Genomic DNA, 20862 nt, shown 5'->3' with positions numbered 1-20862 from the left:
AATACAAATATCCTCAGTGCTTTATATTCCTTAGACAAATGGTCAGTGACTTCTGGCCAATTAGATGCTTTTCTTAAAGATTTTTAACTAATCTTTTTCAAGTTATACACACATACGCTTGTCAGTACCCTCAAAGTGTGGCCCAAATGTCACGGTGATTCGGCTTTGCAGAGCACGTGTGAGAAATTTCAAGTCAATCCGACATATGGGTGTCAGATTTGGGGCTTTAATGACAGAATAATGTCAGGCAACACAGCAGGGGTGAATGTTTTGACACATTTTCACACTTTTGTGTGCAACGGTTCAGGAGTAGGAGAGTCAGCTTCCACAAACGTGGCACAGACTGTACAGTATGTGTGCACACACTGATGACTACTGATGACTTCAAATCCAGCTACGCGGATACACATTTGATGTGAAATCTGTGAGTACTAATGATCACAAGTTTGGGAGGGGGCGGGTTAGTCTTTGTGATGAGATTCCGCCGCAGTTGAGCGGGAAATACGTTCCTTCTCATCATTTCATTCACATGATGTAGCTTTCCTTGAGATTCCGCGTTTAACAGTTCATTTGTTTTGGGGGTTTTTGATAACGCAGAAATCATAGGGCCCTACCAGAGCATTAGCAGCCATCACAGGTAGCATCCGACCGTGTCTCTGGAGAACATCATCCATCCTTCCTCTATGCCGCTCATCCTCACTAGAGGCGGGGTACACTCAGCCGCAGGGCACATATCGATAAACAATCATTCATACTCACATTAATACCTGTGGACATGTGTCTGGAATGTGGGAGGAAACCAGAGTACCCGGAAAAAACCCACGAGAACATGCAAACTCCACGCAGAGATGATCAGATCTCCTGACTGTGGGGCCAACATGCTAACCACTAGGCCACCGTGTGGCCCTGGACAACATCAAAGCACCCTAATTCATTTGCAATATTGATCCCTTCCCAGAAATTGATTTGAGCTTGGGTTAGTCTCGAGAAGGCTGAAATCCTCCCTAAAAATGCTGGGAAAGAGGAGAAAAAATGTCACGACTTCATGAGGTGCTGCTCATTATTATGATTCAAGCGCATCGTTGATAAAAGTGCCTGAGATGAGGTCTAGATAATGATGTTCATTAAGCCCCACAGTTTTATCCTCACATTCCCCCCTCTTTGACCCACCCCCTTCTCTCAGGCTAATGACGTTTTTATGGGAAACTTCATTAGGGGAAAGGATACTGAAACCATAAACATCCTAATTGTGGGATGAGGTGGCCTTGCTGTGGTCCTTTCATGTTAAGGTCCATTGGAAAACAAAAAGATTTTATGGTGATTTATGGTTAAAATGTTGATTTATCTCCGGAGCTTACTTCCAGAGAACTTTAGCATCCTCGAGGCTGGCCGTGTTGTCGTACACCGCGGTGGGCTCCTGATAGCCTAATGAAGACAAAGCAGGGCGAGCTGGCTGGTGCCGTGCGTAAACACAGACGGTGATTCGTCACCGCAGGCTGGTGTAATATTGTACTTTGCTTATTTGTCCACCTTTTTCGTGCAGTAAACGTGCTTGTTGTGGTTCGCTGCAGGTGGTCCTCGGGTTACGCACGAGTTCCGTTCCTGGACTGTCAGATTTTGGTGGAAGTTGCATCTAATACAAACATTTAACTCCTAAGTCGCTCACAGTGTACACAGAACACATGAAAGATACATATAATCCCTAATAAAAAATATTAAATACAAGAATTAAATCAAACAGTAACAAAAAAAGATAACACTTTTGTCACTTTTTCGGAGTCTCAGTAATGACAACACTATGCTGCTTATGCTGTTATCACTGTCCATTTCATAGGAGCATCATTTCCCAGGTTCAAAGATAGCATCTTTATCCTTCATGATGTTCCATCGCGTTTCAGCACCTTGGACGGGGGCATGCAGCCAGTGTTGGTGTCTCCACTGAGCGTCTCAGGATGGCGAATTTCACTTTCGCTTTCACACGGTGCCCCCAGACGAGTCTGCATCAGTGCGTTGAGAGTCAGAATGTAGATTAAACTTAAGTACTTCACAAAAAAAGAACAAAAGTAGCGACGGCGTGTGACACCTGCCGACGTGTTATTCCACCACGTGCACGTATAAATAGTTCCCTATTTTTTTTGTCCAATGTTAATAATTAATGGCGGCGCATACGCAACCATGAAACGCGACTCTTGTAGCGCCATAAACTGAGGTCCACCTGTACTCTGGTTTGGACCAAAAATAAAACAATAGAGACTTGGAGGCACTTCGGTGTGGTTTGCTTAGCGTTTATACTGGTATTTGTCATGGCTGCTCAGAAAAGAAAATATGTGCATCAAGTCAGGACTTAATTGGCCGGCTGGCATGGCTGGCCGATTGATCGCACCAATGTCCTTAATCTTGGGCAATCAGCGATCGGCCGATTGTTACATATGAAACTGATCTCATTCACCAATTTTATAGACATGCGCAAAGGTCTGAACGTCCGCCACAGCCCCCTTTTGCTCTACCAAACTGACAGCTAGCAATCAAGCTAAGGCTAAAGCTAATGCTAGCGAGAGTAAGTGCTGCCTTCCATTTGTACGAGGAAGCTGGGATTTCAGAGTTCCTAGTCAGAAGTTTCAACTGGAATGCCCCCCCTGGCTGGATTTCCTACTTGGATTATTCCATCAGAGAAGCCTCACTGCTCCCGTGTTGACTATCGAAAATGGCTGTCCCAAGAGTAAATAGCATGTGCAAGCTATGGAAGTAAGCTGAAGTAAATAAGATGACGCTAACATTTTAACCCTAACCCAACAAAGGAAGAGGGAGCGGGATGATCACACACACACAAAGAAAGAGACAGGACACCAATTTGTATATGGAGTCGTGTCCTTTGATACTTTCTCCAAACAATGAAATATTCCAAAAGAAACAAAAAATAGGCTACCTTATGCGTCGTTGTGTTTCCTCTTCATCCAACATGTTTGGAGGTTGCAAAAGTACCTCGTATTTGTCCAGAAGGTGTCTGTATTCCGACAAGGCAAACGCGATACTAGCTTTTGTGGAGCCAAGCAGCAGCCCGCTGTTAGCGCTTATGAGCAGTGAAAACAGCAAAGCTACTACGAGGAAAAGTATGGAGTTCATGGCATTGGACGACCAGCCATTTTGTTTTTGGTAAGAGGCTCAGATCAGGTCTGCGGTGCAACCAGGTTTTGTTCTAAAGTTTTGACTTAGATTTGAGAGAACTAGTTCATGTGCAGGTAAAACAACAACTTTGTATTGTTGCATGTTTTTCATTGAAAGTGCCAGCTGTATAACAAAAAAAATCGATATCGGCAAAAATCGGAATCAGGACAGGTTTTTTGTCGGCCAGACCGGGCCCTCTCCGATTATATTTTTGTTGAGTGTAGTCGACTGAATCGACAGCGCCTCTGCTGGTTGCAGACGTAGTGCACTCCATTTAACAATCAACGGAATCGATGGGATCCCTGGTGTGTGCACTTTCTAAAAGTTTTGTGTTTAAAGAGAATATTTGATGATGCTGTGTGTTTGAATCCTAAATGTTGGAATACTATTAGCCTATTTAACAGGCATTGAGGAACAACCCAATTCAATATTCAACATTCTGAACTTGAGTTTCCAGCGTTGTTGATGTTTTTCCTAATTCCAACCAGACGTCCACGTACCAAACAGCGTGTTGCATTAGGAGCTGAAGACAGTTACGACTGTTAGACACGGCTGGCTTGCTAATTCACGCTAACCTTTTAAGATTCCTGCCAAGCCAATTTGTTTGCGATTTTGAACACTTTCACCTCGTCACGCGGCAGTTGGGATGAGACGTAATTTGCCGCGCGCATTCTGGCAGGTTTGAGCACACTTTGATAATCCCCCTCACTAAAGTCGAATTCGCCCTGCAACTATCGAAACGATGATCAAATAAGTATATCAAGTGATGTCATCTCGGAGGTGGAAGCCTTGAGCGTTCTGGCAATCCTTTGCAGAATTTAAAGTTCCATGTGCACTCGAGCAGGAGTATGTCAGTTTTTGCAGTGAAATGCATCATTTGTCTTGATCCATTACCACTGAGCTTTCCAGATAAGAACCATCAGCAGGCTGCGAGCGGTGTCTTGTTACCAGTCGGATGTATCCCTGACACTTCACAGGCCGCAGACTGAAATGAAGGAGGCGCCACTCGAGGGGCTCTCTGTCTTAATCCGCGGACATTATCTTCGACACTGTAAGCGGGTCTTGGCTCGTTACCTCGCAGTTGAGAGCCAGCCTGGCAGAGTTGCAGAGAGGCAGGGGGAAGGAGGGAGGGCCTCCCCGACCGCTCAGAATGTAATCTCCAGATTAGGGGGGCGAGACGAATTCTGCTGCCAGCCTGACCTTGTCGAGGCATTGCAGGAGCTGGAGTGAAATTAAGATTTCAGCACCGGGGAGAGCTTTTTTTGGGGGGAGGAGTAGCATTTCTCTTTGTAGGGGTCACAGCCTTGACACTATGATTTACACAAAATGTGTGTGGTCACACTGGCAGCACTCCGGGCAAACTGTTTCTGGCACCGCAAGCCTCGGCCCTCACGATCCCAACAAATACAAACATGATTGCTACTTTGTCCTAATTTAATGCGACATGTGCAACCATCTCCTTATGCAAATGCAGTCGAGTATTTTCAGTGCTAAACAGCAATAATGAAGTACAGTATTTGCAGTCGGCATTCTTGGAAGTCACTTACATTATGTTTTACCCGCATTTTGTATTTGTTTGTGTAAGCGAACTCTCCTACTCCTCAATCGCTGCACACAAAAGGGTGAAAACACGTCAAAACCGCAGACTTTGACCACATAAATCAGATTGACTCACAAAGTTCAATGCGCTGCCCCACGCGATACACACTGTAACGCTGGCGTGTTTCGTCCAATCTCCCCAAAATCTGGTACGCGCCTTTAGGGGACGGACAAGCACATGTGTGTAGAATTTGACCAAGATTGGTTGAAAAACATGACCGGTGTAAACCAAAATGGGGTCGTAGCAACTAATTAACCATTTGTCTGTTCGTCCATCCCACCCTCTCACGCTCATCCGAGGTCGGGTTAGACCCGGACTTCCATCTCCCCGGTTGGTTTGTGCAGACCCTGAGGCGTTGCCAGGTCAGCTGACATAGTCTCTCCAACATGTCCTAGGTTTGTCCTACCGGTCCAATGTAACTTGAATAATCATCATTAGTTGATCAAATCAAGGTTTTCGGGCAATCAAAAAAAAAAAAGTCATGTTGTCGTACATAATCTGTTAAATTCTCTTAGGCAGTGTGGGCAAATGTGTTTTTTTCCACCTGTAGAGCTGTTAAAAGTGCAAAAGGTCTATTTTTTTGTTGTTGCTAAATAATAAAAGTGACATTTATGCAAAACAAATAGCATAAAAAAAATCTTGCTGTGTTTCATTTCCGAAGCTCAGGTCACTATTTTTCATATAGCCAAGAAAATATGTAGGTTGTCACTTTTGTCACTGCGCACAATTAGAAGCTGCAAGCAACACGGCCTGGAGCTAACACATGTAACAGCACTTAGGCTGTGAAAAAAACACCACGCTGCGACGCTTAATTGAAATGTCAAACGTTTTTCTTATTATTTGAGCCTAAAAAAGGGACAGCGCATAAACACTCCTCTAACTCCTGTCAGCATGCCTTTATTGCCTCTGAAAAGCTTTTCAGTGCGAGAGGCAGACATCGCCAGAAGGCACCATACGTAGATAAATACCACCGGGAGATGAATGCCACCCTGTAGCTTGAGCCACCAGTGCAAAAAAAATGCAAATAAAATGCCCTGAATTGCTTTTATGTGCATTAAATTGTACAGCAGCAGTCAGTTCTGCTACATTGAATAACAATATGTGAACTTCCTTTGGCTCTTTTATTCATATTCACGTGTTTGTGTCTTGGTTTACAGTGTGAGACTTAAACTAATGTCACTCTTCCTGTGAAAACAATAATGAGCACTTGGATAAGTACTGTTTGTGTCCCAGGAGTGGGGGCTCATTATAACGCTGCACAAATATTTTTTTAACCACATTGTCTCGATACCAAAGCTGAGCACATTTAAATGAATGCGACACCAGTTCCTACTTGTTTTATACGTGATAATTCAATCTATGTTCAGGAGTCATCACACATTTCTTTTTTGTGTTATGCGACTCATCGCACAAGAATGGAATAGAATTGTGTGCCCTCTAATTTGTGAAAAACCTGGCGTATTTACCAAACTAAATATAAGACACGCCGGCGTATAAGACAACCGTTCTTTCTCAGGACCTGTTCTGCTCCTCAGTTTGCCGATTCTGCGTCATTGATCCCCATTATCTTAAAATTAGCATCAAAACTTCTCCTTTGAGACAATTGTTTTTCATGTCGCGGTTGCATCTTTCTAGGTCACTCGTGTGTCCGTGAGCATTATTTGCTGGTTTGTTGGGCAAGTTAGCAAACAACGGAGAAGGGAAAAAAATGAGAGAGGTCGTCTTATATTCGGGTCAGTACAGCAATTCACTTTTTCATGTTTTTTGTGCGAGCGGAAGTGAATGTTGCGTGTAATTCCAGCAAAACCAAAGTGATTACAGGATTACTCTCGGTACACACTTATACAGTATTGACACAAATATAAGACGCCACCCCTTATTCACCTGTGAGTTTGCATGTGTAAACGTCTCTTTTCAGACTGTTTTATTGGGGAAAAAATACCATCTTACATATGGGCCAGTACGGTATTTAAAGCACCAACATTTTGTCGTTTATTGGGGTGACAAACTAGCTTTGAAAACAGTGAAGACAGTCGATTGATGAAAAAAATGTCACGCGTCCACCATGCCTGGTCAGCATTCTTGCGTTTCCACCGCGGGTTGTATTGCTATGGAACTACCGTGAAGTCGTATCACGCTAGCAAGATAGCGTATAATCGACTAATTAGAAGATGGGCAGTTATCTGTCCTCCAATTACAGGAGAGCAGGGTGTCCTAACTCCACCCCCCGCAAAGGCCACATTTGAGGTTGGAAATGAAACGAAATCAAAAGGCGTACAAACTGTGTTTCTGCTGTGTTTTTCCACAGAGCTTCCTAAGACGTTCATTAAAAGCAGTCTCATTAGAATACGATGCATTTGCAGTCGAGAGGGGGAAGAGTCTCTCCTCTGGAAAGCAACAGAAGAGGCACATTGTGGGTCTCCTCCTTCAGAACAGCTGTTAATGACGCCGAGGTGATGCGCAGTTCACGTAAACGACTGAGATCTTTCCCCAAAGAAGTGCGCTTTGTTCCACTCATCCGAGGCAGCGAATGACACCTGCTGAGCGGGTGAGCCGGAGGTCAATTCCGATGCAAAACGACACATTTTTGTTGCTCTGTCACATTTTCTTGCTCTTGAGAAGAAGTAGCTGGAGCACAACATACAGTATGAGAGTGTGGAGGGAGGAATCTCTCTTGGTGTGTTGCTAGGTGACGCATTAATATTAATGTTGTTTTCTTCCTAAGATTGCGCTCCACCCTCAGGATAAACGGGCTCAAAGATATCTCGACTCCCTGATAGCTCAATTATCCTTTATCCTTCAAAAAAAAAATAAAAAAAACTCATATCCAAGCTTTTTAATTACTCTCTGCAATTTTAATGCAGCGGCGGAAGCTTTATCGGAAAAATCGCAAGCCCCTTTCTTGCTTCTAATTTGCACATGGCGTAATTGAAAACGTGTATGGAGTTCATGCGTGCTGTTTGTCCGCAAAAACATGTTTGACTTCATCAATGTGTTGCCGTTACGAGAATAAAATTGTAACGTTACAAGAGTAGAGTTCTGATCTTGTTAGAATGAGGTCAGAATTTTACTTTTAGGACTTTTTAGTTCATTATTTAAATCCCTGCTCTTGTCAGAGGTCGTCACAGCGAGTCAATGGCAGTTTAGTTTTTACGCCGGATGCCCTTCCTGATGCAACCCGGCCGGGAATCAAACCCACGTCCTCTGGAATGAAAGGCAGAAGCGTTTACCGTTACACCACCAGAGTTCAAGTGGAATATCACAATGTGATTTTCATAAAATTGTGATTTCTTTCCGAATAAAGTAGTGCTTTAACACGAATAAAGTAGTGATATTCCATTTTTAATAAGGTAAAAAAAAACAACATCTTATAACAGTATGACTTTTCTCGTATTACGTTTTTACCTTTTTTCAAAAAATTAAATTGTATTTATTTCATAAATTCACATACCTTTTTTTCCTCATATTAATACTTTTTTAATCTTAAATTATATATTACTCTTTTATTCTTTTATTTTATAAAGTTACTTTATCAGTTTTTGTAAAGGCATAATATTCCAATTTTACTGAGGTAAAACGCTTTTAGCATTTTTTTCTAGTAAATTCCGTAACATTACAAAGTAAATCTTAAAATCTTCAAGTTATGTTTTCTTTTCAGGAACAAAGTAATGATTTAGTTTGAATCATGTTGTCACAACTTTAATCAGGTAAAATGAACTATGGTCTTGTTACACGGCTTTTTAAAATGAACCATCACTTACATAAATTAAAAAACAACGTAAAAAGTTCCGTAAACATACAGTACGTTGTTGGGGTTATAAAAACGTATAACTGCATCTTTGGTGTAGAATGAGTTAAATCATGGGGCTGCTCTTTTTTTTTTCCGTAAATCATTTAAAACAAATAGAATTTATTTTTAAAAAGCCCACAAGAAACAAATCGGAGCTGGAGTTTTTCCGCCATTTCATACGCGAGTTTGTTTTTCCTGGCACACTGACAAGATGCCCTTTCTGCAAAATCATTTTGCCGGCACTGAAAGGCCGCTGTTATCCATCTGATTAAGTGTTCAAGGTTACGACTCTAAATACATCAAAGTCTACCGCAGCTACATGAAAAAAAGATGTCGGGACCAAGCTTTTTTTTTTTTTGCTGGAGTGTGTAAGTGTCCACCGGTGTTAAGCACATGAAAGAGACTCTGTCCGAGTAAATTGCTATGAGCTCAAATGAAATGAGTTTTACAGTACCCACCGGTGCATGAGTGACGCTGAAAGAACCTCACATCTAATTTTGCTGATCATTTGTACTGCTTGCATTTTTGACAACCTGAATAGACCGAGCCGCTTTACAAAGCCAATGTTTGTGTAAAAGGGGGGCTTTGTTTCAAATCGCCAGAAAGTAATGGGAGTTTTGAACTGCTCGGGTTATCAGAGTGAACGTTTGTTAAAAGCAAGACAGAATAAAGCGAAGATTGATGGAAAGATGCTTATTTGCTTCCCTCTTCTGTGTGAAAGGCAGCATTTAAAAGCAACAACTGAGATTGTTTGTGTTACTCTATTATTTAGTAGCTATTATACAGCTTTTTAAAATGTTACCTGTGTTCCGCGGTGGGTGGTTGTTGTCTGCGTGCAAATATAGAAATAACACAAAAAATGACTAGAACATGTTGGGAATTTGCAAATCTGGGTTAGGATTAAATAAACTCTGCTTTGTCCTTCTCTTTTTCGGAAAATGTTGACTCAAGTGTAAACGTGTGATGCACTTCAGTGTAACCATTAGCAACCAGGTTGTGGGAATCGGGAATTGTGACTTTTAAATTGCATTTTTACATGGTGGTCAAGAAACTCGCTTACAGCCATTCTACTCTGACAATCAGCAACCCCAACAAACTAATTTTTGGGTCTGGAGCCTAGGTTTGGAGACCCCTGTTAGAACCAAACATATCTTTTGTATTATTGCTTGTCTTTTCCAACAAGTATTTATGGGATTGACCTGAATTTAAGCATTTTTTTCTTATAAAAAAGTTGGAAAAGTATGTTAAGGAAGATTATTTTGTAATTTTATTCATTTTGTCTTTTTTGTCTTTTGACTGTCTCATATTTCGGGGTGTTTTTTTTACAGTAATCCCTCGTATATCACCATTAATTAGATCCAGATCTGGCGGTGATAAGTGAATTTGCGTGAAGTAAGAGTCCTGATTTATAAATCGAATTTTCGTGCTATACTTAGGGCATAAACAACCTGTAGTCCAACAAGGTTTGGTCTAACATTCATACGTTCTAAACAGTTCTTTTGACAGACCTGAGTTGGATAGTTTTTTTTCACTTGACAGTTTCGACCGCCCACTGGCAGTCCTCCTCAGAGTGGTCACGTGATGTTCCTGCGACGTGTCAGCTGATTTATACAGATGTGTCTCTGTCTTCCTGTCATCCGTGTACATCCGCTGACATGACACAGGCGCTGTAAAAAGAACTGTTTTGAACATAGACAACCTGTTTACGACCTTCTAAATATGTTTTTTTTAACATTATTAGAGCCCTCTAGACATGAAATAACACCCCTATGGTTACCTTTACACTCGTATTACCCAGCATAAGAGAAAATAAGACGTAAATAAGACATAAGTAAGTTCTAATATAGACTCACACATGTTAGCATTGTTGTCGTTCTTTTTTTTTACTTCCTCTCTGTACAGTACTTCCTGCGGTGGCTATTGTCTCATCAATGTGACACTACTGACACCTAGTGACCAGTGTAGAACGTCTTTGAATGCATCCACTGAATGCCTCATCTTTGTTTTTTAGTTCGTTTAGCCATTTTCATGCTTGAAAATTCATAATTTAGGCAAAAGAAAACCATTTATTCATTAATACATTTTTGAAAAACCGTGATAGAGTAAATCCGCCAAATTCGAAGTGCAACGGGCCGAGGGATTCCTGCATTGGGGTCAGTAGGTCTTTTTGTATTTCACATGAAATGGCAGCTTTTCCCCGTTGCATTCATGCCCGCAAATGTCCCGCTCGCCCACACTGATCCACAGCCTGCTTTTCTTCTTTCTAGAAATTGAAAAGATTCAGAAAGACGAGGGCAAGGAGGAGGAGAAGTTCATCGACGTCGTCATCAACAAGAACATGAAACTGGGCCAGAAAGTTTTGATACCAGTCAAGCAGTTTCCTAAAGTAAGTGGAGATGTGGAAGTGATATTTATTAGGAAGACAACCTGCTCTAGTTTGGATTGCAATTCCTTCCAGCAGCTGCCTTTATGTTGTTGTGATGTTTAATGTTGTTAGATGACATCTTAGCAAGGAGAACTAGATCCAGGAGCTTTTGAATTGTTACAATTGTAATATTTTACACACACACACACACACACACACACACACACACGCATACATACGCGCATAGATACAGATACATCTCCATTACACTGACCTTGATCAATGCCGCTTTGATGTCTCACCATATTGATATGGTCATGAATATTTATGAGTATACGATCGAGGAGAATTATCTCACAGCGGATTTCATTTTCTTGCCTTTTGCGACGGATTTCTTCACACGCGCTGTAAATAACAGCCATTTTCACGCTTCCTAGATGCGTTTTTCTTCAAGAATGAGGCTTTTTTTTGGCGCACTGCAACAAACAAAGGAACACACAAACGCCTCACAAGAGGGAAATGTAAAGGCTACGACACGCTTTCTTTTCAACGGCAGTCTTCTGTAATCACGTCCTTACTAGCTGGCATAGTTTGAAATAAAACGCTCCTTTGATTCCATTCAATGTAATCTCATTTAGTTTAGTTTTGCCACAAAATTTTCCTTCATTTAAGTGTTTTGGGACACAAGATTATTTTTATTACATCTCAGTTCCTGCAGCTCGGAAGATAATTTAGTCTGCCTTTAAATGAGCTGACATTCCCATTCTGAGAGCATAATGTGCTCCCAAGTAGCCATCATATAATTGTGCTTTACCATTCAGCCAGTGTGTAAATAATGAATGGAACAAAGCAATGTGTAAGTCTAGCTCCACCTGAACACATTTTTCTTTGACAGCTTTGATAAGTTGAGCCGCTGATCCGCTATTTAGAGCTCCAACAGGCCACTGGGGGAAGACAAATTCAATTTGTTCTATTAGGCAGCGAGCGATGGCAAAAGTCATTCGTCAGACTTGAACTGTTTGAGCTGCAGAGCGTCACCTTTTGACTTTGGTACAGGTGGTGGTACAGCCCTTTCCCAAATAGCCATGTAGGAGTGTTGTGTGTGTAAGATATTACATGCCTTTGCTGTGTGTGCAGTGTGGGGAAATGATAGCTGGTGCTAAACACCTGTCTTCCTTTGACTGTCTGAGGTGTTACATTCTAATATTATGTCGGGGTATTGTTGTCGGAGAACAGGTAATCACCTTTGATGGTTGTTTTAGAACATAAAAACATAAAACATAAAAAACAAGCGTAGAAAAAGAATTGTTCCCGCCCAACTGGCGAGAATGCTGTGTCTTGTCTCTGCTCTGCCTCTCAGTCATGTGCATATCAACGCAAAATGATAAATTACTCTAAATAAAATCAAATACGCCATTTGGAAATTTTAGATGATTGTACACTGATGTAAAATGTTTTAAATACATACTGTATTTTTTCAGTATTTGTAAATATTAATATATACTGCATATTATTTGACTTTAAATACATATTTTAATAGGTTTAAAAATAGATTTCTTCAATAAATATTTTGAAATAATTAAGTATTTGTAATTAATACACATTTTGATGCATTTTGCATTTTGCATTTTGAATCAAGACTATCTTAAAAATGTCCTAACAATTTTTTGGGCTTATTTTTTGACACTTTTTTTCCTGTGATTTTTGATGTTTTGGTTTGTTTTCTGTATTTTTTTTTCACTTTATTGTTTTCTTATTTATTACCGTGTTAAATTCAGATGTTTCATGGTTCCTTTTCCGGATGTGACGTTATTTGTCATGGACTAAAGTGCCTTCTTACGTCTCTGAGTTCGACAGTAGTGCCATCTGTTGCTGTGGCATGTACATGACACAGCATGCGCGGTATACTGTACAGTATATGATCATTGCATTAGTTCTTCATTTCAGCTGCTATTTTGTCAAAAGAACACCCCCAAGACTAATGTGATGTTTACTCCTCATTTGAATAACCAGAGCTCTAATTGAAAACGTGCTGGTCGTTTTGTCACAAGGCCCTCCCGGCCCAGTTACGAGGCCCAATAAGGACTCCCACTGGTTTATTTCCAGTTGAGGCTGTGGTGTTCCTCCCTGCCTGGAGCAGTGACTTATCCATCTCCTCTACTGTTTCCTGTCCTGCTGTCCTCAGCACAATGACTGTGCTCTGCTTCTCTCCGTAATACATTCAGCAAATGATGAAAAGATCTCCGACGCCTGCCCACAAAAACCCGCTCCCCCGCCACCACCATTCCTTCTTTGCCATTCTTTACCCTGCATCTGCTTCCAGTTGAGGGTTATAAATCACACCTGCACTCCCTGCTTTTGTCTTTATCATCCACATATATTTTCTTCCCCCTCGCTGGCGCCTGAGTGGAAGCAAGGTTTAATGTTTTCCTACTGATATTTTCCCTTCTCGTAATTTTCTAACGCGTCGTCTTTTATTTCCCAACATCGCATCGCAGTCCTCTCCCGCATTGTAATGACATCATAAGGAGTCCAGACGGGTCACATAATCCCTCATGATACCAGAAGTATTATCAAAACCCCCAAAAGCATTAGTCACAGGAGGAGCAGATCTGAACAGGAGGGATTTATTTGTTTTGGTAGAAGCCATATATTTATATGAGAGATGGTATCACCACTCAAACCGTATTGACCGGTGTCGGCTCGTATGTGCTTTTACCTGGAATATCATGTATTTGTAGACAACTGCATATAGACTCACTGAAAAACCTCATTACATCGTCTTTTTTACCCCGTTCTGTCTGCCCAGCCCCACAAATGATTGGTGTAGGTACAGCGCAGTTCAGTGATCAAGGCTGTGGCCATGTGAGGGATGATGAATGGGCAAGGAATCGCTTAAACTCAGCACATTTTTTACATTAGCCGACACGCTTTGTCCATCCTAATGGAAAACTGGACACATCATGTTGACTTAGGTCATCCTGGTAACGTACCCTCTTGACCCGAATATAAACAACTTTTTGAAGATGTGTTTTAGAAAAATATTTTAAAGATAAATGTTTTCAATATTGGTGGATTGCAGAAAAATATAAGACGACCTGTCTGACTTTCTTCACTCGTCTTCGAAATACAGTAGAGAACCTCTATTTGTGTGGAGACCAGCCACAAATGGTGAAAAATCGCCAGTACTTGAGACTCCCATAAAAATGTGTATTTTTGACACATAACAAGTTGACTGTCGAAGTTAGTGCTTCCGTAGCCACACAAACAGCGCGCATCCATCTTGCACTGACGTCACATTGTACATGTATGCTCTACATTTTATGCTTTATGATTAGGGGTGTCCCGATCCGATATTGGTATTGGATATCAGGCCGATATCAGCAAAAAAAAAACAATATCGGATTATATCGACCCGCATCTCAAATCTCCGATGTTGACACTCCGATACAAACAGTCGATTGCCGACTCCGCCCCAACTCCTCAAGGTGTAGGAATGGTGTCGGGGGGTGTGGCAGTAAAAAGACGTTGCAGCTGAGTGTAAAACTTGCTATGCGCAAGTTTCCTGTGGTGGCAGAGAACCGGTGCCATACCAGAAGTGGAAAAAGATGTATCGTATTGTATGTAAATTATTTCCAACTTAGGGCAAATGAAATTGGTTTTCTGCTGAAAAAAGGTCATATTTTTTAAAATAATTCATACCTTTTTGGACCAAACCTTGGAGTTGGGAGTTGAGAATGGTGAATTGCAAATACATACAGTATGTGAGGATCTATTGAAATCGTTTTACCGTGATGATAAGTGGAGGCAGCAAAAGCAAAATAGTTCTTAGGGGGTACTTTGTGTAAAAACTACGACAACCGCTGCAGACAAAAGGTTATTATTGGACATCCATCAATCAACAGTTTGATTCACGACTCCACGTTGCAAGAGGCCACTTAACCCCCGCGATCCATAAAGCCTTCCGTGTGCTGTATGATAGCGTTCACAGAAATTGCTGTAATTGCAAAACACTCATAGAACCACAGAACCAAAATGTCTACCTAACCACTAGTTACTGTACTCAAGTGAATGACTATCAAAGACTCCAAATAAGCTGTGGGAACAAAAGGCTGCAGGAGAAGAATGGCTGAGGTGAGGTGGCGTTACCTCCTGCTAGCTAATTGATGACTTTGACGGTTAAAAGAGACGGCCGTATAAGTCACCTGCAAAGGAAGGAAGGAAGGCTTTGGCTGCCTTTTGTCTCACTTTAACCACCTCCAGCTGAGGGTAGAATTGGGTTTGGCCCGTGTTGATGTTCCTCTCACTTTGATGGGTCCCTGAATGCGGCACTGCTTGGCATTATGATAGCCTAGCATTTCAATGACCTTGTGAAGATCAGATGGCTGCTACAAAGTACATTCGACAGACTCTCGCTAACAAAAGGTGACAAAAAATGATATTTGCTTGATTTATCTTCCGTATTGATCCCACCGAAGAAGGAAAGAAAAGGTTTTACTAGCTTTAGTGAAAAGCTTGTACAGGCTAAAGCCACGTAGAATTGACATCTTGGTGCTTTATCTCAAGCACACATGATTGATCCTCACTTTTTCCTCTTTGTCTCTCTTTCCCGCAGTTTAACTTTGTCGGAAAACTTCTCGGGCCACGCGGGAACTCGTTAAAGAGGCTACAGGAGGACACCCTCACAAAGATGTCCATTCTGGGCAAAGGGTCCATGCGAGACAAAGAAAAGGTAAGCTTTCCCTAGTTTGTGTTAACCCTCATTTCTGTGCACAGTAATGATGTTAATATGTGGCAAAACTATTTAAAATGCTCTATTTTCTATCAGTGGATGTCAGACGGTTTAGCTTGGAGGTTTGAACACGTGGCTGATACTTGGTGTTCCTGCGTAGCAGCAGTGCTACTCCACCACAGCTTGAGAATCGATGTATTCCAACCTTAATGCATCATTAAATGTAGAAGTAAGTAAGCAAGCAAAAAGGGAAAGAACACGCTTTCATTCTTAATTCATCCATTAAGTTGTAAAATGTCAACAAAACATCAAAAAATTAGTGTTTACTTACAACCAACACTTCAAATGTAATGATCATTTTTTTCATGAAAAGCATCTTGACATTTGGAAGCTGGAGCGAGTGACGGGTAATGAATAATCGCTCGACTAAAAAGGCTATTGTGCTTTCTTAGACTTGGACATTTGCGTTCATTTCCTGGATGAGCACACTCTATTTTGCCTCAGTTGCTTCAAGCTGCGATTAAGCAACAATCAATTTCAGAAGATCAATCAATCGATTGATTATTCCCACGAGAATTGAATCGGGTTTTGCACAAAACGACATCCGGTACACACTAATTACCGTATTCAGCCGAGTATAAGACGAACCCCGCTGTTTCAAGACCTGTGTTTGGGAAAACACATTTGCTATATTTTATGTCGTAGCTGCATCTCTCCAGGCCACTGGTGTGTGTGAGTGACAGGAAGAAAAGCTCTGACTCACTTAGGGCTTGAAGTCATTTGGCGATACGGACCTTGTATAACGCTCCAGACCCCGAATATTAGATTATATGATCATATGATCACTACAATACTGAAATATGCTATCGTACTTTCCTTGGTATTGAGTAATTGAAATACATTGTTGTTGTATCGTATTGCACTTTGCAGTATCACAGTACAGTATATGGTTATGTAGTATGTTCATGTTACACATTAATAATAGATATACATCCACTTGAATGTGAAATGGTGCTCCAATTTTGTGCAGTTTCCAGCTGAACGCATTCATTCATTCGGACTTGTACGCCGCAAGCCATTCACCTGCGAGAACAAGCCACATATTGGAAAGCTAAGCCAGGATACAGCAGATCCCCGCTATTCCGAGACTACCCGTGAATAGCAAATAAAATGCGAGTAATTGAGACGCCCCTAAAAATGTCTATTTTTGACACTTTAAATGAGCCTGGATTAAGCTACCGTGACGAAGGAAGCTAACCAGCTAAATGCAAGTAAGCACAATCCAGGTATAAGACCTAAATATAAACAAGTAAATTTCCCCGCTGTGGGATAAATAAAGTACATACAATACAATACAATACAAATATGCCTCATACACTTATCAAACACGTTTTAATGTATTAAGTGTGTAGGTACTCACCCCTAATGAATGATAATGAAGATTGGACAGATGGAATCGGTGTCGCCTTTCTCCAAGCCACATCGACATAATCCACACTGCTTGCCTCTTGTAATTCCAGTACCGATTTCTACGATAATATATTAACTTATGTTCACATTGCCGCGAGTTTTGAGGCCGGATTGTAAGAAAGCTGACCGTAGAAGCTATCTGTCTGACGTTTTGCACTGAACCATTTATTTTTCTACTATTTATGTTGCTATTGGTAACCTAACGAGAAGCAGGGCTCGTTTGCGTCCTGTTCACCCCAAGATGTGTTCCAGAAATTGCAGCACAAAGCAGCTTTAATAGTTTACAGTGTCATAAATTATGGGCTTTGCTACATATTTTATGCTATGGTTTCAAAAAGAAACACAAACAAAAGGTACTCCCTGACGAGTACAGCACCAACTCCTGTTATCGGTCACACTGGGCTCACTATAAGCACAGCATGATCATAATTAATATTTTTTTGGCTCTTATGTGGGGAATGAGACAGTGTGAAAGTCCCAGGGAGCAAAATGGATGAGTTAATTACTGCGCTAACAAGCGGAGGGGTGGGGGGTGGTCGTGCAACCCAGATGCCTCTACATCATCGCGTTCTGACAGCAGCAGGACAGCTGAGGTGCCGTAACGAGGCAGGAAGACCGGGATTCCGACAGCTCCCTTTCAACCTTTCTGCGCTCATATTATTGTCAACACCAGGGCGGCAAATATTAGAGCAATTATCCCGGCTCTTTGCAGTGTCTCAGGTTGCGTAAGGGAACATTGTACGCTTTTTGTCGACTGGATTCCTGCGTGCAATTACACTGCCATTCTCTCCAGGGCGGAAACTTTCCGACCCAGAGTGCCAGCTCCAAAGTGCAATGCAGCGTGTTTTACCAACATATAGATACAGTCATATAAATAGAAGCGTCTGTGGGAACAAAGCGGCTTTATTTTTACTCCTCTGGAAAGAGGCTTTCGGTGTTTTGCCTTTGCAGTAGCTTGGCACCACACGTCCAAGTCACTGAAAACTACAATGTACAGAAGAAGATAGGAGTAAGACACTGGCTGTGTCTCACCTTCATACCTAGCGTTTTGCAGAGGTGCGGACTCCATTCATAATTTTGATGACTTTGGACTTGACAATGTCATCAAAGACTTGCAATTCCACCTGGGCTTTGATGTCATTGACTTGGGTCTTTACTTACTTGAGATTTTCAGTGAATGTGGTGAGTAAAATGTGTCCTGATTTAGCCTTGTTGGCACGGACTTTGTCCCCAGTTTTGCGTGCCAACGGCGTGCCAATGAGTGAACTGTGCTGGAAAAGAAAATTTAGAAATGTTCAAAATATGTGTCACGCATCATTTCCGTGAACTAGTCGTGAATGCAATGGGAATGCACCGCGTATTGAAGCGTGCCTCTGCATGTCTCATTCACATGAATGGGTTAACTTAGAGCAATTTGGGGGAATTCTTAAGTAATTTCTGTAGCATCATGGATCTTTCTGTTCATAACTAATCATAACGCCCAAAGCGATGTCTTCTAGTCAGCAATTCTTTCTCACACGCTGTCTTTTCTTCTCATTTATTGCCTCCTTCCTGCTCTTTGCACATTACACACAATACAGACTTACCTTTCTTAATTGCATGAGCTCTCTTCTCTGGAGCTCAGCATCTTGCAGGTTCCTTGCAAGTAGGGGAATTAGTGAAGCTAGGGGTGATGCCTGCTTTCGCGTGGCGTCATTGGGGACACAGCGGGACCAAATAATGCCACAGCTGCTTCACAGATACGGGAAGTGCCGGCGACAGTGCATACCCATGCGGGAACAATGTAATACATCTTTTTCACCCAGTAATTAGTTCCCGTCTGGATGCAGCAATTCACTAATCTGGCACAGTGTGGATGCAGATTTTTTTTAACCCGCCAAAAAAAATATCCCAGGAACGTTTCCGTGTGGACAGGGCCTCACTTGCAAAACACCAACTTGCTCCCACCTCTGGCATTTTGAGTGCATAGGTGCGTTCACACTGAGAAGTGTGTCGTCAGTACTCCACTCCAAACAGCCCTCAGTCACGGCCATCTTGTGGCAGAAGGGGAGGGACTAACTCAAGTGGTTGCAAAAAGGAGAGAGGAAGAGGATAAACATTGTGATTGTCATTTCCGACAGTAATGCATTTGGGACAGCGCGGCGCTGTCAAAATTCCCACCCTGAGGAACCAAGTACGCAGAGTACATATTGATGTGTACTGACGGAAGTATTCCATTTGAGACACAGCCACAGTCTCTCTCGCCGTAAAAAATAAAAAAAAGCCACTTGGAGCCGCACAGAGCTGTCGGCCTTAAATCGCACAGCGCAGACAGGTTCGGGTGCTCAGGTCAGCACATCTTCGTGACTGATCTCTTCAGGGCCGTCTGAGACTATTGATCACGGTAATCAAAACGAATGCGCTGTATGATAACAAGAATCATTGCGGCCGACAAATCACAGACACAGACGAGCCGTGTCGATTTATACGCCGCTAACAAAGTCTGCAATCAATCCTGCTCCTTCTGAGTCATTTAGACTCCCACATCGTCTTGGATAAACAGGCGGAAATTCATGCTTTTTAATCCAAATGAATGCCTTATTGGAGTCTTTTTCTCATCTTTTGACAGTTAAAGCTATAACATTATTCAGCTCTGCAGTGTGTCTTGTCGTGTCTGCCAAGTGTGGTTAACATAGCCAGGTGGAACCCTGGACCTCTATGTGTGGACTTTGCATGCTCTCCCAGGTCATGAGGGTAAGTTGTTGGCCAATTGTTGTTGAGTCATTGCTGCTTGGCTCCAACCAGCAGAGGCACTGCTGATTCAGCCTCAACTAATTAAGAAAGAATATTTCCTAAATTTAGTAGTTTTCCCAGCCAGGACATGTCCTGTTTTCACTTCCTGTTCTGCCCGTCCTGCTTTTATTGTTTTCTTTTTTTTTTACAAGTGATGTTTCATTGGGCCTTTAACTGTGCTGCATGTGACATAACCCCTGGCTGCCATTGGGGCATTTTGAATTAATGTTGCGAAAAGCCAAAGAAAAAGCTAAACACATGCACAGAATTAATCCTCTGTCGCTTGCCGGGTTGAAGTCTCATGAAATCATCATGCACAACGGCGGCTCGATTTCCCAAGTTCTTGCGACTCTGGAGGGCACATTTTTTCCCGAAAATATTGGTTACACTCCAAAACTTAACAAGCATTTGACCTCAGGTTAGGCTCTCAAGCACACTTTAAATGTATTCCAATTATACGGCATACGTATTTGAGTCAACTTCCAGTGTCATTCCAGCATCTCATTGCCAGGCCGAGTGTCCTGGTTTTCGGTAATCAAAATATGGTCACCCCATCTAAATTGGAGTTCAGATTAAAGGTCTCCTACTATGCAAAAGGGACTTTTTAATGATGTTTTATCAGTAATATGTTTCCCCAGAGCCTGTTATGAGCACCGATCGCCTCCCTCACTCATTTGCTCCACTTTTGAGAGAAGAGGCGCTCAAACACTTGCTTCCAGGTTGTCATGATGGCCTGGAGGAAAAACCTCCTCCCTCATGGACGTGATACCGCCTCCCATGTAAACGCCCACCACTTCACTACACAGGCTTCACTACTCATCTTAAAATAAAGCCAACTAGCTATATACACGAGAGCAGTACAGTATGTTGTTTCTCTTCAGCCAATAGGCTAACCTACTATGATGTTGATTCAGTCTATTATCTCTATTATCTCAGCCGTATAGCTTCTCATAGAAGGCCTTCTTGAC

At 41.9% G+C, this 20862-nt stretch overlaps 1 protein-coding gene across 3 annotated transcripts in view; it reads left to right on the top strand.

The window, feature by feature from the left end:
- khdrbs3 (KH domain containing, RNA binding, signal transduction associated 3) overlaps nt 1-20862 on the top strand; it is an 88898-nt gene that overhangs the window by 28224 nt on the left and 39812 nt on the right. For all 3 annotated transcript variants that reach the window (XR_008567175.1, XR_008567176.1, XM_054763783.1), the window contains 2 exons: nt 10823-10941; nt 15536-15652. Coding sequence is in view for 1 of the 3 variants with exons in the window: in XM_054763783.1 (XP_054619758.1) it covers nt 10823-10941; nt 15536-15652 (236 nt within the window). In the remaining 2 variants the exon portion in view is untranslated. The remainder of the gene's footprint in view (nt 1-10822; nt 10942-15535; nt 15653-20862) is intronic.

The sequence above is a fragment of the Dunckerocampus dactyliophorus genome, chromosome 20, assembly GCF_027744805.1.
Source record: "Dunckerocampus dactyliophorus isolate RoL2022-P2 chromosome 20, RoL_Ddac_1.1, whole genome shotgun sequence".
NCBI classification, from domain to species: domain Eukaryota; kingdom Metazoa; phylum Chordata; class Actinopteri; order Syngnathiformes; family Syngnathidae; genus Dunckerocampus; species Dunckerocampus dactyliophorus.
Note: the sequence above shows the minus strand (reverse complement) of the source record. Positions and strands in the feature narration are given on the sequence as shown.